General features: G+C 43.2%; 1 protein-coding gene across 1 annotated transcript; it reads left to right on the top strand.

Annotated features, from left to right (window-relative positions):
* The first annotated feature begins 5,632 nt into the window (after positions 1-5,632).
* Positions 5,633-15,666, top strand: LOC113580103 (prolyl endopeptidase-like). Its single transcript, XM_027014437.2, has 15 exons — positions 5,633-5,980; positions 6,404-6,478; positions 6,767-6,900; positions 7,564-7,694; positions 7,823-8,032; positions 8,234-8,355; positions 9,284-9,389; positions 9,890-10,081; positions 11,179-11,376; positions 11,665-11,768; positions 12,033-12,169; positions 12,780-12,874; positions 13,520-13,651; positions 14,341-14,497; positions 15,058-15,666. The coding sequence occupies exons 1-15, from the start codon at positions 5,657-5,659 to the stop codon at positions 15,350-15,352; spliced, it is 2,412 nt and encodes an 803-aa protein (XP_026870238.2). The 5' UTR covers positions 5,633-5,656; the 3' UTR covers positions 15,353-15,666.

Consider the following 15,666-nt stretch of genomic DNA (forward strand, 5'->3'; position numbering starts at 1 on the left):
CGCTGACACAGTAGGCCCTTTCCTTCCCTAATCCTCACAATCAAGCTTCACAAGCTGACCTGCATTCAAACGGCTACTACTAATGCTCAGTGTGACCAGACTGAAAGTAGTTCACCTCTTTAATAGACCACTCCCCTGGTGGTCCTTGAAAAATAATTTACTGATTCATTGACTTTGTTGCTCTATCGACTCTGCCATTTCCAAAAAGAATGATGTTGATGTTATTGTTAGGGGAGGTTTGGTGGGGTGTTTGGTAGGCTGCTTGGTAGGGGATGTTTGGTGGGGGACGTTTGGTGGGGGACATTTGGTGGGCCAATCTGTTTTTCTGTTTATGTTGTTTTATGCAACTCCATTGTGACCTGGTGATCTGGAGGTTGAAAATCCCAAATGTGTGTGTGTGGGTGTGCTACACCTTATGCTTCAGTCAGGCACGAACCTCTTAGTCATATAAAAGAGCACCTCTCTGCGTGGTTTTCATGTCTAAGTTTGCGTGTATGCGCATGCGCATGTAAGACCTATGTGTCATAGAGTGGATTGTACGGCAGTTTCTTTGAAAACGGGTTAAGTGGCCTATGGCAAGTGGCGTGTCTGTGCTAGCGTGCCACTCAGCCCGGGAGGGAGCAGAACAGGACAGGGGATATAGACATTTTCTGTTATTTTCAGTTATAAATTACACTGATATTGAAGACATTGATGCTTTAGAGAAACAAGCAAACCTGTAATTATATATGGTAACAGCAGCTAAATTACTTGGAATCAAACTGAATTAGAAAAAGGAGTCTTAAGGGGGGATAGCACCTACTTTTTAGACATGTTTCATTCCCATTCTGTGTGAAAGGCAGCCTGTTCTAAAGAGAACGCAGTAGGTGTGTCTCCACTGTCATCTGAGTTTGTCGAGTGGCTCCAATCTCAGAGGTAAAGCACTGTTTGTCCACATGCTTTACAAAGTATAATGATAAGACAAACGTTCCTGAAGCAGGGGCCCAGAAAGGTGGTTATCATAGATACACTGTTTTAGCCTTGCAGCTACTGACACTGAGAAAAGCAGTCCTGTTTTGACATGCATCCAGCAACACACATGTGCACAACTTGACAATGAAACAGCAATGTCACAGCGTATATTGGATGTGGCTTTTGACCCCAGTTGGGCATGGATGAGGACAGATTCTGGGGTTTTGTTTGTTTTTGTGCAGACTTTGATCTATATGATCTTTGATCTATTTGATCTTGTTTCAGAAACACAAGCTGATAACTCTGCTGTTGCAGAAATATGATGGAATGATGTCCACATGAGCACTTAATTACCTCACTGTGCACTTGTGAGAATCAAACTTGTTCAAATTTCCATAATGTCATAATCATGAGGCAAAACCTTAATCTGTTGCATTCTCAAATACTACTACGTAATCCGTTCAAATACATTTAAATCCTGAAGTTGAAGTTAAAATATCTTAGTCATCCAAATTAAGATGAATTTGTTTAGCCGATAATATTTACATGCTCTACCAATGCTGACTAGCAGTGCAAAGCATAACACATGGCCTGCGGTGAGTAGCTGTGGGAGCAATATTAGTTATCAGACCAGTAACAAACAAGCAAACCAAAGTTTAAAGGTTTCAAACACGTGCCATATGTACATATTCCATAAATACGTATGGCAGTATGTATTTATGCACTCCTTAAAGAAAAATCATCCCACAGTATATTCTCTCACAAGATTCTTTAGACTTTGGTTGCTCTTTCTGTTCTCTGTTTAGGTTTCCACACAGCTTCAGTGGCAGTGAGGCTGTGACTGACCATCTGTGAGAGTACGGCCTGCGGCTCTCAGTGGTGTTCAGGGGGTTAGGCGTCAGTACCATGGTCAAAGACTTGTGCAAGACAAACTCATGGGGCTCATTTCTAGCCACCTTATAAGGTAATGACTTTCTTGAAAATGTTTTTAATAACTTTTTGGAAAAGAAAATTATGATCCCTTTATATTGTGTAAATGTTTATTTGCATAAATGTGTTGTTGTTTAGTGTTTATTGATTATAACTGTGTGGGTGGCCTAGGTCTTGCACAGTACTGTAAGACTCATATGATATATGATACACATGCACACGCACACACGCACGCCTGTACACACACACACACACACACACACACACACACACACACACACACACACACACACACACACACACACACACAGAATGTTTGGTTGTGTTAAATGCAGAGTGATGTAAAACCAGCACTTCATGAACTTCACAATCACATTTTATGAAAGACAAGCCAGCAAAAAGGCAGGATTCAATGTCAAGCCAACACTGATAAAATGCCATAATAAACAGAAGGGCAAAAAAGCTCTGTTGTTTAAAAAGTGCCATAAACATCATACGTAAGCATGACCTTGGGGTGAGTCAGGTGGGGATTTTCCTGTCGACAGTTAGGTCAAATACTTTCAGTCTTGGTTTCTTTTCATTGGCCCCACCCTGTCTAGGGCCCCTGCAAGTCTTACATGTTGGATCCATCCCCTTAGGCCATGACCCATATCGACAGCCAGAAGCTTCTAATTGGTTGACAGAGTGGGTAATAAAGTGAGCATTATGAATAATCCCCTCTGAATCACCTCACAGTTCCTGCTTGAGTTGAAGTTTCTGTGCTTTTGTATATTTGTTTTTTATGTTTGGCCACTGTGCTCTCTCTGGGAATCTTGGGGTTGATGTGGGAGACCAGGAGACATTAAGATTCACTGTACCACACTGCTTACACATAAGCGTGTTGGTCCATGGCCAGTGGAAAATGTGAGTCGCCCTATCCCAGAAGCCGTGTGATACACTATTATCCTATAGGCGTTTCACATATCATTTGGTAACCTCCTCTCCCAACACTCTGACAAACGATGGATACTAAATAGTTTCCAGCATGGACATCAGCAGTGTATGCAATCCACACTTCACTTCCCAACTCATAAAAATACCATGTCTGACAGAACAATCTGAAGAACTCCTAGAATCTCTATAAATACAAAAATTAGATATTTTACAAATGCATCTGAACAACAAGAAAGCTTTAACAGTAACTGACAGTAACTAAATGGTGACTGTGTGATTAAAGCAGTGCGTGTGTACATGCACTTGTGTAACTCAGTTTGTGGCATTTGTATAATATCTGTGAGACCTCCTGTAGCTGATACACACCTGACTACTGTTTGTTAATGCTATGTGATCATTTTAAACTGGAAAGAATATAAAATGAATTTATATATTACTGGTCACTAATAAAAAGACTTAAGAGTAAAAGTAGCATTACTGACACTGACACCATTACCAGAGAGAGACATGGGAGACTATGCCTGTATGTGTGTTTCTGTGTGCCTTAAAAACATCAAAGTTTTGCCAAAGGCATCAAGTGATACTACTGAGATAACCACAACATGAATGTGTCACACATGCATGTGCGCGCACGCGCACACACACACAAACACACACACACACACACACACACACACACACACACACACACACACACACACACACACACACACACACCTCACAAAACATGTAATACTAACTGGGTAAGTGCAAACCTCCTCTACCCTGTAATTAAAACCACAAAATAATATCCTTTCCCCCATCTCGGTCTCCAATTCCCTACCTCAGTTTGATATACCATTTAGTGAAGTACTATAGTGCTTTTTCCATGATAATCCGCCGTGCTGGGACGATGACTAGCATGATTACAGGATATGTGTAGAAAGTATGTCATTAGTGAACATCAGAGCATGTGTGCAAAGTGGAGAAGGAGATCATTCCCGCTCCAAGCGTCATGTAACTGCTCCGCTCAACTCCACTCCCGCTTTTCCAATTTCCGCTCCGCTCCTGCTTTTCCTTTTCCCGCTCGTCACCCGCTCCTTGCTCACACCAATAAAAACAATTGAAATGAAGAAAAACCAGCAGCAGGCTGCAAATTATTTTAATCAAAAACAATGTTGTTTAGCCTACTGTGCATCGTGCAAGGACACGTCGCTGTAGATGCAAAACTACCTGTCTTATATTCCACTGCGAATCATTTGTGGTAGTGATAAAATCACCACACTCATGTTCACTGTACGGTTTGACTGGACACTTGTATTTTTGATGATCTCTGTGAAATTACCTAGAGAACTCCACGCTGGTAAAAATGTACAATGCAAACTGGCCGTTTGTCACGTTATACTGGTACGAGCTTGGAGCGAGAGAAAACCCGCTCCTCGCGATCCCGGTGAAACTGCGTGTCGCCGCTCCGCTCACATATTCTAGTGGACATGGCAATCATATTTAACTTTATTTTAACTAATTGTTTTTGTAACACATCCTTTTCATTTTTGGCAAACACCATCCCGAGCTGATATATCACAGGATGATGTCAGGCAGTTAAAACTTTGTGAATACATGTTGGGTAATTTCCTGATGAAATCTGCTAAATAGATGACTCATGTTATAAGGTTGAATGGTTATTTGGAAACGATTATGATTTCATATTTTAATTAATCACGTATGGTCTTATCTAGATGTCATAGCAGATATCCAAGATGTACAGAAACAGAGCTAAAGCAGAAGGTAAACAAGCAAGCAAACAAACAATCTAGCAAACAACTTTATATTATATATATATATATATATATATATATATATATATATATATATATATATATATATATATATATATATATATATTTTCATGAGGGACCTCAGCATGGACCAAGCACCATTTAACTACTACCCAATACTCCATATGTCCACAACATGGAAACCCCAGGGGACTGGAAACAGCAGAGGCTCAAGGCACCAGGAGTCTAAGACCAGACACACCAACCTACAAGAACGTACACACACATACTCAAATTTCCAGAGCTGTATAAAGTCAATAGGAACATAATGGCCTTCATCTGGAATGCAGAGAAATGCTGGAGTGCAATATATAAAGTGTGGTATGTAGCAAGACACGCTGTCTGAACTGCTGTTCTGTATCAGCCTGAGCCTCCTCAGTAAGGTCATCAGTGAGAGTGGAGAGGCATACAAATTCATAAGTGAAGCTTCCAACAACTATCAGGATGACATCAAGCCATACACTAAGACAGGAAGGACTCTCTGACCCCAGGACAGCTGCACATCCCTGACGATTCTCCACACACATGAGGCTGAAATCAGAAGGAGAGCAAGATCTCCTTCCAAAAGAAGGTGGCCGTTTCACATCAAGCTTGTCCCAGTCATGATAGCGGCATTTCAGGGGGAGCTTGCATGCGAGCAACCCCTAAGTTGGAGGAGGGGGTCTAACAGATTGCAAGAACGGCAACACCGACCTAAATCCAGAAGAGCGCAAAGTTTGCAAAGGTTAAAATACTGCAGACAAACTGCCAGGCCTATAGCAGAAGGCCAAAGTGTGAGTGAAAAAAAGATAAGAGCAACTTTTACTTTGGATTAGCAGCGTGAGTGATAGATTTAAAGCGCCGGCCAGAAGGGCCTGCCTCCCTGTAGGTGACAAAACCATAAAACAGCGCTGCAATACTGAGAACTAGCGCTGAAGCACAGAAACCCGCCTCTGGTTATCTCACTGGGACTGAAGGGAAATCAGGTTTTAACATCTTATCTCTGATTAGGAGAATAACTACTATCTACACACACACACACGGGAATGGTGTGTGATCCTGTTTCTGCTCATTTGGCTTTGCTACTAGTGACATCACTTCCTTCAGTGCTGTGTGGAAAAAGAGGGAGGGAGACAGAAGAAGAGAAGGAAGGAGAGAGGGTGAGAACGCATGCGACGAAAAGAACAGGAGACTGGTTTGGTTTCACTTTCACTTTGTACTCTTGGCAGCTGGTTCGCAGAGCACGGAAACCAACACAACACACTCAGAAAGGCACAGTTAATCCAAGAGAGCAAACAGACACAAACACGGGCACAAAACCAGTGAATATGGCTTTCAAATACCCTGAGGCAAGACGGGATGAGAATAAGGTCAGTGTTTTTCACCTAGAGGCTCTTACACACGCACGCACACTATATTGTATGATCACACATGTTCCCGCACACACACACACGTACAGGGTCATTCATTTCTATCTTTTGTTCTTCCGCTTAGACACATACGGACATTTACAAATACGCAAAATTGAAGGACTGAGAAGAATGTTATGAATGTATATGTGTTTGGGTGTGTGTGTCTGAACAGGGAAGTATATGTCACTGGGTAGTTATATGTCACAGTTGAGGTTTTGGGGCTGTTTCTACAAGTTACACTAAACTGGAAAGCCAAATTAATTTTCAGTGATTCGTTTAGTCATCCTGAAGCACTGTTGTGAGAAACTTCAAGGATTTTAAACATGTAGAACAAAGTGTGTGCACTGTGTGTGCAACTAACACCCTTGCCATATTTCTCAGGTGGACGACTACCACGGGGTGAAGGTCCCTGACCCCTACTGGTGGCTAGAGGATCCTGACAGCGAGGAGACCAAGGTGAACCCGTGTCAACCCCCCTGAGAGAATAAATCCAAGAGTGCCACATAAAAATCCGTAATCCAGGCACTAAGAATATTTGCATAGTAATGGATATCTTGCTTGCATCTGCATGTATATATGTGTGCATGTGTGTGCATGTATGTCTGTATGTTCAAGTTCATAAACCTGGGTGTATGTGTGCATATTCATATTTGTGTGAGTGTGTATATATGTGTGAATGCTCATGGTTGTGTGTGCATGTTTGTGTTCATATTTGTGTGTGTGTGTGTGGGGGGGGGTATTTAGGCATTTGTAGATGAGCAGAACAGTCTGACCATGCCGTACCTGGAGCAGTGTGAAGTCAGGGCTCAGTTTCATCAGCGTCTCACTGAGCTCTACAACTACCCTAAATACAGCTGCCCCTACAAGAGAGGTCACAGGTACCATCACAAACTGTATGCCCACAAAACTACCCCAAATAGCTGCCCCTACAAGAGAGGTCACAGGTACCATCACAAACTGTATGCCCACAAAACTACCCCAAATACAGCTGCCCCTACAAGACAGGACACAGGTACCATCACAAACTGTAAGCCCACAAAACTACCCCAAATACAGCTGCCCCTACAAGAGAGGACACAGGTACCATCACAAACTGTAAGCCCACAAAACTACCCCAAATACAGCTGCCCCTACAAGAGAGGACACAGGTACCATCACAAACTGTATGCCCACAAACTCTGCCCCTGACCAAAAAAGTGCTGCTACAAATAATACCAACCACAAAATGCTAAACTCTCACACTTGTAACTCCTATGTACTACTAAATTTTAAAAAATAACTGTGCACAAACACACACACACTATGTATTATTATACTTATCTGACATTGACTCCAATGACACAGGATCAAAATAAACCAAACGTTAGGTCAAACACACCCAGCTATACCTAATGTTTTCACAAACTACTATCACAAAAGACACCATCTTTTTGACTGGATGATTTCAAATGTCTTGTGTAAGAGGCAAACAAACCAACAAACCAACTGGTTCTTCCCTGTGTCTGTGATCAGACATGTATACAAATGTCCTTGCATGGCAGGTATTTCTACTTCCACAATGAGGGTTTGCAGAACCAGGATGTGCTGTATGTGCAGGACTCTCTAGACAGCCCAGCCTCTGTGTTCTTTGACCCCAACATACTTTCTGAGGATGGCACTGTGGCTCTAAAGAGTGGGTTCTCTCTCTCGCACACACACACACACACCCCCACACACCCACACACACAAACACACACCCACACACACACACAAACACATGCCCTTCCTCATCTATCTCATTCTGCCTCTTTCTGCACGTAGTGTGCCGGCTGTCCGAGGAGTGCGAGTACTTTGCGTATGGGCTGAGCAGCGCCGGTTCCGACTGGGTCACGGTGCGGTTCATGAAGGCCAATGACCTCACTCCACTTCCCGATGTCCTGGAGCGGGTTAAGTTCAGCTGCCTGGCTTGGACCCATGACGCCAAGGGCATCTTTTACAACTGCTACCCAATACAGGACGGCAAGGTTGATGGTGAGGGTAGGGATGTGATCTGTGGATGTGTGTGTAAATGCTATTATGGGTAATGCACACGCGCACACTTTTAAAGTTTGAGTTTAAGCATGGGCAAGTAAGTGAATGTGAATTTCAGTCAGCCATTCTTGTGTGCTTTTATTTTCCACAGTAATGCAAGATGCTTTCTCTCACGCTCTGCCCGTGTCATTTTTATTCCAGGTACAGAGACCACATGCAACCTCAACCAGAAACTCTTCTACCATGTGGTTGGCACCAGCCAATCAGAGGACATCCTAGTGGCAGAATTTCCTGACCACCCAAAATGGCACAGCAGCGTCACTGTGAGAATATATAACGGTCACATGACACCTTTAGGCTGGGAAATTCTAAATAAACATCTTTTAATGAGATATTTTAAGACAAAGCATTTTGCTTCAGGTCCATTTAGCTAATTTCTGTTGAGGACGCAATGGTCTGGGATGATGGAAGGCAGAACACACCAATTCACACAGACCAAAACCAATTTTTGCCCCATTGAATTTTGCTCTACCACATATATAATATTTGGTTTAAAAAAGGATTTTAATCACATTACTGACACTTCAAAAAAAAAATCATTACTTAAAATTGATTGTTACATGGCGTTATGGACCGATCTCCAGCTGGTTCATAACAAACAATTGTGGGAAGTGATGGGAAGTAGTTATAGTCAAAAGTAAATTTTATTTCTACATTGATATAGTTAAAACTGCTAGAATAAATCCCCGTCATCAGTAATCCCCAAACGGCCTAAAAATTTGACCTGTAACAAAGAGAAGCAAAAAGCGACATCAAAGGCTAACAACTAACGATGCTGAACAGCTTTTTAAAGAGACCCTAATCCCCTGCACACTGGTGTCTCAGCAGCCAATCAGGTCCAGCTCCGCCTCCTCATTTCACCTACAACAATCAACGCAAAAATAAGACAGACAGCCCATAGGGCCATTACAATGGTGATTTTATAGATTAAACCAACTGCAGAAAAACTTTTTTCTCAATGTAAAAGTAAATAGAAGGAAATTATATTGGCCTAGTACATCTAAAATATAAAGAATGGTAAGTGCTGATGTGACATGCTCTGTTGGATTACGGTGGTTTTCACCACCATTCCTCTTTTTCTCACTCTCTTTCTCTCTCCCTTACACTCTTCCATTATCCCCATCACCTGCTCTCTCTCTCTCTCTCTCTCTCCCCCCCTCTCTTGGTCTCTCTCGTTCTCACTCTCTCGAGGTGTCTGATGATGGCAGGTATGCGGTGCTGTCCATCACCGAGGGCTGCGAGCCCGTTAACCAGCTGTGGTACTGTGATTTGCAGGAACTACCCGACGGCATCTCAGGTCTGTCTGTGCATGTCATCTTTTGTGAATGTGGCTGAAAAATCTGGGTGTATGATGGGAGTGTGTGTGGGTTAGTGCTTTGAGGGAGAAACAGTTGTTAGGGGATTTCAGGGTGGCAAAGAAAGATCACAGGCACAATTAATTAAATATCTCACGCAATGTTTGGATGGATGCTTTCATTCTTAGAAGGCTCTTTAAACATAAACTTATAGGAAAACAGTTGAAACACACCACTGAAACAAGGAAATGAAACCAAGAATAAAACAGAATCAATTGGAAAAAAAACAACATTTCTGTAGCTCATAGCTTAAAGCTAATTAAGCTTTGCCCTTCTTACTCACAGCTGAGAGCCAGAAACTTGAAAACTTGTAACTGATGTACCTGATATATCTGTAGTATGCTCAGGGCATAATAGACACTGTAATGATCTTTGTATTACAGCCACACATGGAAGTACACACACACACACACACACTGAAATGCCTTAATCCCACCTCCAGGCCTCTTGCCGTGGGTGAAGTTGGTGGAGACGTTTGAGGCGCAGTACACCTACGTGACCAACGAGGGCACCGTGGTCACCTTCCGCACCAACCTGGACGCGCCGCGCTACCGCGTCATCAACGTGGACCTCCAGAAGCCAGGGAGGGAAAACTGGAGCTCCCTCATTCCTCAAGACGAGAAGGACGTCCTGGGTAAGAGACCTGCGCAGCCTGGGGATAGTGCAGCCTCGCTGCCATCAGATTAACCTCCAATCAATTCTAAAATTCTTCCATAAAATAAAAACAAAAAAAAACAACAAACCAACACGCATGGTGCACATAAAAATGACCAGACATTAATTCTCTGTTAATATTATATATATATATATATATATATATATATATATATATATATATATATATATATATATATATATATATATAAATCAATATGACTAACATCGCTTCAATTTAATTTCATAAACCATAACACCACTGCACGAACGTAGTCAAAATGTAATTCTCGTTTCACAGTCAATTTAACCCTCACTGTTTGAACTGGTAAACTGCTTTACTTGTTCACTGGCATGTTACTTAATGCCGTTTCATCGTTCATCTCATTTCGACTTCGATGGCGAAGCGAGCGTTTTTGTGAGTGCTGATATGACTCACGCATCGGGCTTTTGTCTTATGTTGTAATGACTTCAGGTGCTTTTCAGTATATTGAAATCGCTGTCTGGTGCAGACATACCCTGGAGAGGACGGTAGCACAGAGTTTCCAGCTGCCAGCACACCTGGTTAAAAATTTCACCCAAGAGTGAAATTATATGACGCATCAGAACAGATTTGTCCTTTAAAGAAAGCAGTAGGTTGGCTGTAGCCTACCTCTTATATTACTGGATTACATTTCCTGATTTGATAAGAAATTGTACGAGATCATTTCTTAAACACAAACCTCTGTCCACGTTCCCATAATTGAACCGCACACTCGTGCTGATTCTGCAACACCGATGTTTTGATCGAAAATGATGGAAATGGATATAACAAATTAGTTGTTGTTGTTTTTTTGGGGGGGGGGGGGGGGGGGGTTCCAGAAAAAATGACCGCATCTTTATTGACTGTGTACTTCCACTTACGTATTCTGGTTTAAGCATTTACATGTGAAAAGAAGAAAGGAGCATTATTATCCTTCAGATAGCCTCTCTCTCTCTCTCTTTAAGCAGTTGGTTAAATTCAGGTTTTTCACGGAAAACGCTAATAATCGTGCCTCAACACAACTGAACTTCTGACTTCCAGTTTATTACCCCCAGGCTTTGTGCAGTGTGTGAATCAGCACCACCTGCTGGTCAACTACGTGCATGACGTGAAGGACATCCTGCAGCTGTACGAGCTGGGCTCCGGCGCGTGGATCCGCGACCTGCCTTTAGATGTCGGCACGGTTGTGGGGCTCAGCTGCAAAAAGAAGCATTCCGACTTCTTCTATAAGTTCACGTCTTTCACCACTCCAGGTGCACATCATTCAGGGCTTGCAAACTTCTCAAACTACACCATATGAAGTGAACAATACTTATTAGCATTCATCCCGCGTATACTATCCAAATTTAGTGAGCTCATATGTATTTTCTATGGTTCAGTTCACAAACGGAGGCCAAAATCTGATTATTTAGTTGTCTTATGAATATGACCCCCCCACCAAAAAAAATAAATAAAAAAATCTCTTGCATAGTTAATGATCTAGGATATTGAATAGCATTTCCAGCCTCTAAGTACATGTAAACCTGTACAAACCTGTGCAGGAATTATCTACCACTATGATCTGAGTCAGACCAACGCAGAACCCACGATCTTCAGACAGGTGGAGGTAAAGGGGGTACAGGCCTCTGACTACCAGACCAGCCAGGTAGATCTGCATGTGCGCACACCCCCACACACCATTAACAGGGTATAAAATCCCATACCCCACAACAGGACAGTGCAGCCTGTGTTAATCCAGGATTCTGTCATCAGGCACAAGACTTTCCACATCTGGATCACATTACCTGTTGCGTGTCAGTTCTCAGCGTGTCGCTGTCTTTCCAGAACATGAGCCATCTGCCATAATCAGAATGCTGGTGCTGGATGAAAATCTGCATTGTTGTCCCTTATAAATTTATGCATTTTTTAGGTGTTCTACCCCAGTAAGGACGGCACCAAGATCCCGATGTTCCTGGTGCATGCTGTTGGTATCCAGAAGGATGGCTCCCACCCAGTCTTTCTCTATGGATACGGAGGCTTTGAGAACTCCATTCAACCATACTACAAGTACATTTTATCAATTCAGTCAACTATGTATATGGAATGTGGATAGCACATGTAGCTGACATGAGGCTATCCAACCAATGACTGGAAAAGGCAGGACTGAAGGACAACACAGTGGCACTAATCATAGCAGCATAAGATCAAGCACTGAGCACTAGGTCAGTCAAAACAGTGTTGTATCACAGCAGACCAGACCCAAGATGCAGGCTGTGCAAAGGGCACTTGGGGCTGTGACTCCTAAGCTGGAGTCCCAGAACTGATATCAATCTCAGTCCAGACAAGTGCAATCCTCGGAACAATGAAAGTACTTTGTCACGGCCTTGAAAAAAAAGAAAAGAAAAGAAGATATTATCAAAACCACATGAAATGAGAGAGAATGAAACTGAGAGACAGAATGAGATTAAAAGTTATAGTGAGTTTTTGTGTGTGTGTGTGTGTTTGTGTGTTGTAGTGGGTAAACCAGGGAACAAGCTGAACTGATTTGATGATTTCCTATTTGTGTGTGATAAGACATCACTTGTCTTATAAATATAGCATAGAAATGTGAAATTAAATTAATTTACTTTTTAATTACCATTTTACATTGTGTGTGTGTGTGTGTGTGTGTGTGTAGCACAGCAAACCTGCTCTTCGTCAGGCACCTAGGGGGTATACTGGCTGTGGCCAACATCAGAGGGGGAGGGGAATACGGTCAGACTTGGCACAAAGGTACAACTCTTCACCACTTCTCCTCAGCCTTCTGCCTGTGTGCTTGACCTAATGCTCACCCCTGAGCAGATTATACTGTAATCCAGATAAAAGACACTGTGTACCAAATTAGATCGCAAAAAGAACAACATGACACAACAGGCAGACTGATCAATCCTAAATCTTCAGACGGTGTTTTTAATCCTTGGGGCCACCAGCTACCAATACATCTGTACCAGGTGTTCAGTGTTCTTAATAGCTGTATGGCTGTCTGGTGGCCCTGAGCACCGAGTTGAAAAGCAAGGCCATATATTATTGCACAGTTTTTTTTAATGAGTTAATAACATTGTATTAACTTCCATATATTTACTTGGCTGCTGAGTTTTTTTTTTTTCCTGAAATGTAACTTTAAAAAGATCCCAGGTCCGTGCCAAACTCCAATAATAAGCCTCTTTGGGTAAGTGCGCCACCTAAAGGTTCAACACCGTCATCGCATGTCCACATTTTTAAACCGGCTTCCTTTACAGTAGCGTTAACAGCGTGCTGTACTGTAAACAGCAAAGGCGCCTGGTTTGATGTGCAAACGGCGAGCATTTTAACGTAATTAAAAAGTAAATCGATACTGTTAGTAGATGAAAGCTCTGTGTGGCCCTGTTTGTGTTGTAGCGGGCACCTTGGGTCACAAGCAGAACTGCTTCGATGATTTCCAGTGTGCGGCGGAGTACCTAGTCCGGGAGGGCTACACCAAGCCGGGCCGCATCGCCATCAACGGCGCCTCCAACGGCGGTCTGCTAGTCGGTAGGCTAGCGCCCGGGGGGGGCAAGTTTTATCGTTTTCAGTTTAGCACTCAACTATGATTAGAAATGAAACACCATATATTGTCTCAGCCAGAGACATTAGGAAGGTATTTTCAAAAGTCAGAGCAAAAACGTCACCGTCTTCTTACCTGTACTGACCTGTTTATGTCCTGCACTCAAAACAGGCAGCATAGACCTTTCACTTGAGGTTCGTCTGCGATATCAAAGCCTAACGAAGACGTTGATTTTAAAACAGATTTGGTATTAACCGAGCCGTAAAAGCTACGGTAGCAGGGACAGTCGAGTCACTGTGTGTGTCTACTCATTAGAGCCTCAGTCATCAAAGCAATCAGTACTTCGCTACACGCAAGGTTAAACAGAATCACTAGACGACAGCCACACATACCATATGGCAGGGCATATGTGGTATCTGTGTCAATCTAAATCATTTATGAAAATGGAACAATTGGCTTTGTTATGTAAAACACATTAATATGTGACTTGCTGCTCTGCGTTTAGGTTTGTTTGAGATGAGACGCTATGTGTTTTGCAAGGATTTTATTAAATATCCGCGCAGGAGAAGGCCAAGATGAACACACTCTGCGTGATACTTTAGTGCGGGCCAGTGCTTCTCAGGTGTGCGTGTGTGTTCAGGGGGTAAAGTAAGTGCTGTGTGCCCCTCCCCCGCAGGGGCCTGTGTGAACCAGCGTCCTGATCTCTTTGGCTGTGCTGTCGCGGAGGTGGGAGTGATGGACATGCTCAAATTCCACAAGTTCACCATCGGCCACGCCTGGACAACCGACTACGGCTGCGCTGACGACCCGGAGCAGTTCAAGTGGCTCATCAAGTACGAACAAACCTACTTCCTCACTCTCATGTTCTGTTTGACAGGTACTTTATTGGGTCAACAGCCCAAGTATTCTAACCATGAAGTGCAAGTGACACGCAAATCACAACCATCCTAACTACTTGTAATCCACCGCCAGCCGCGTTCGTTTTTTGCGCGCGTTGAGTGTTTCTTTAAGGCAGCCCTGCGGAAGACAGGAGACTGAAGAAGGGGTTCTTACAAATGGATTAGGCTTCCTAGCTCAACGTTTTCAAGATCAGGTTTACCTCGTAGCTGAGAAAACCTTTGATGCCTTTGACGTGTGATGATTATTTCACATAATAAATTATTATAAAATTTTCAGGTTTCCTTTCTGCTGCGTTAACGTGCTGCCCCGAGCGTTTATCGATCCGCGTCCCTGTCCGTTCCACACAAATACGTCACTGCGGCTGCGAACAAAAGGGGCCCTTTTAACGTTAATGCGCAAACACATTATCCATCAGCACTAAAATATCCCTTCAGAATAATTTCAATAAATCATTTCGATCAGTAAGCGGTTGCCGTCTGTCCGACTTCGACAGGTACTCTCCGCTGCACAACCTCCCGGGCGCAGGTAGCGAGGGCCCCCCGTACCCCGCCATGCTGCTGCTGACGGCCGACCACGACGACCGAGTGGTGCCGCTGCACACGCTGAAGTACGCGGCCACGCTGCAGAGAACCGTGGGCCGGCGGCCCAATCAGACGCAGCCGCTGCTACTCCGCGTGGACACACGCAGCGGACACGGCGCCGGCAAGCCCACGGCCAAGGCCATCCTGGAGGACACGCACATCTTCTCGTTCGTAGCGCAGACCCTCGGCCTCAGCTGGAGGGGGTGAGAGGAGAGGGAGAAACTGAAAACTGAAATTACATCAAGGTCTGGGATTCATAGGACGTTTGAGAGTTACACTCGGGTGTTTTGTGGGCCCTTATGATTTCATAGTGCTGCTCTTGGATTAGATATATGTTAGTTATGTTTTATAGTTATAAAAGGGATTTAAAATTTCAAAACTAATTTTATGAACAATTCTTTGGCTAATAATTTGAGTAAATGTAAAGTCTACTTCATACTAATAAAAACAGCTTGTCTGGCAAAAGCCTTTCACCTTCTTGTAAAATCACACAAAATAAATTCAGCCTTAATTGTTTTTAA

Source organism: Electrophorus electricus, chromosome 1 (assembly GCF_013358815.1).
Source record: "Electrophorus electricus isolate fEleEle1 chromosome 1, fEleEle1.pri, whole genome shotgun sequence".
NCBI lineage: Eukaryota > Metazoa > Chordata > Actinopteri > Gymnotiformes > Gymnotidae > Electrophorus > Electrophorus electricus.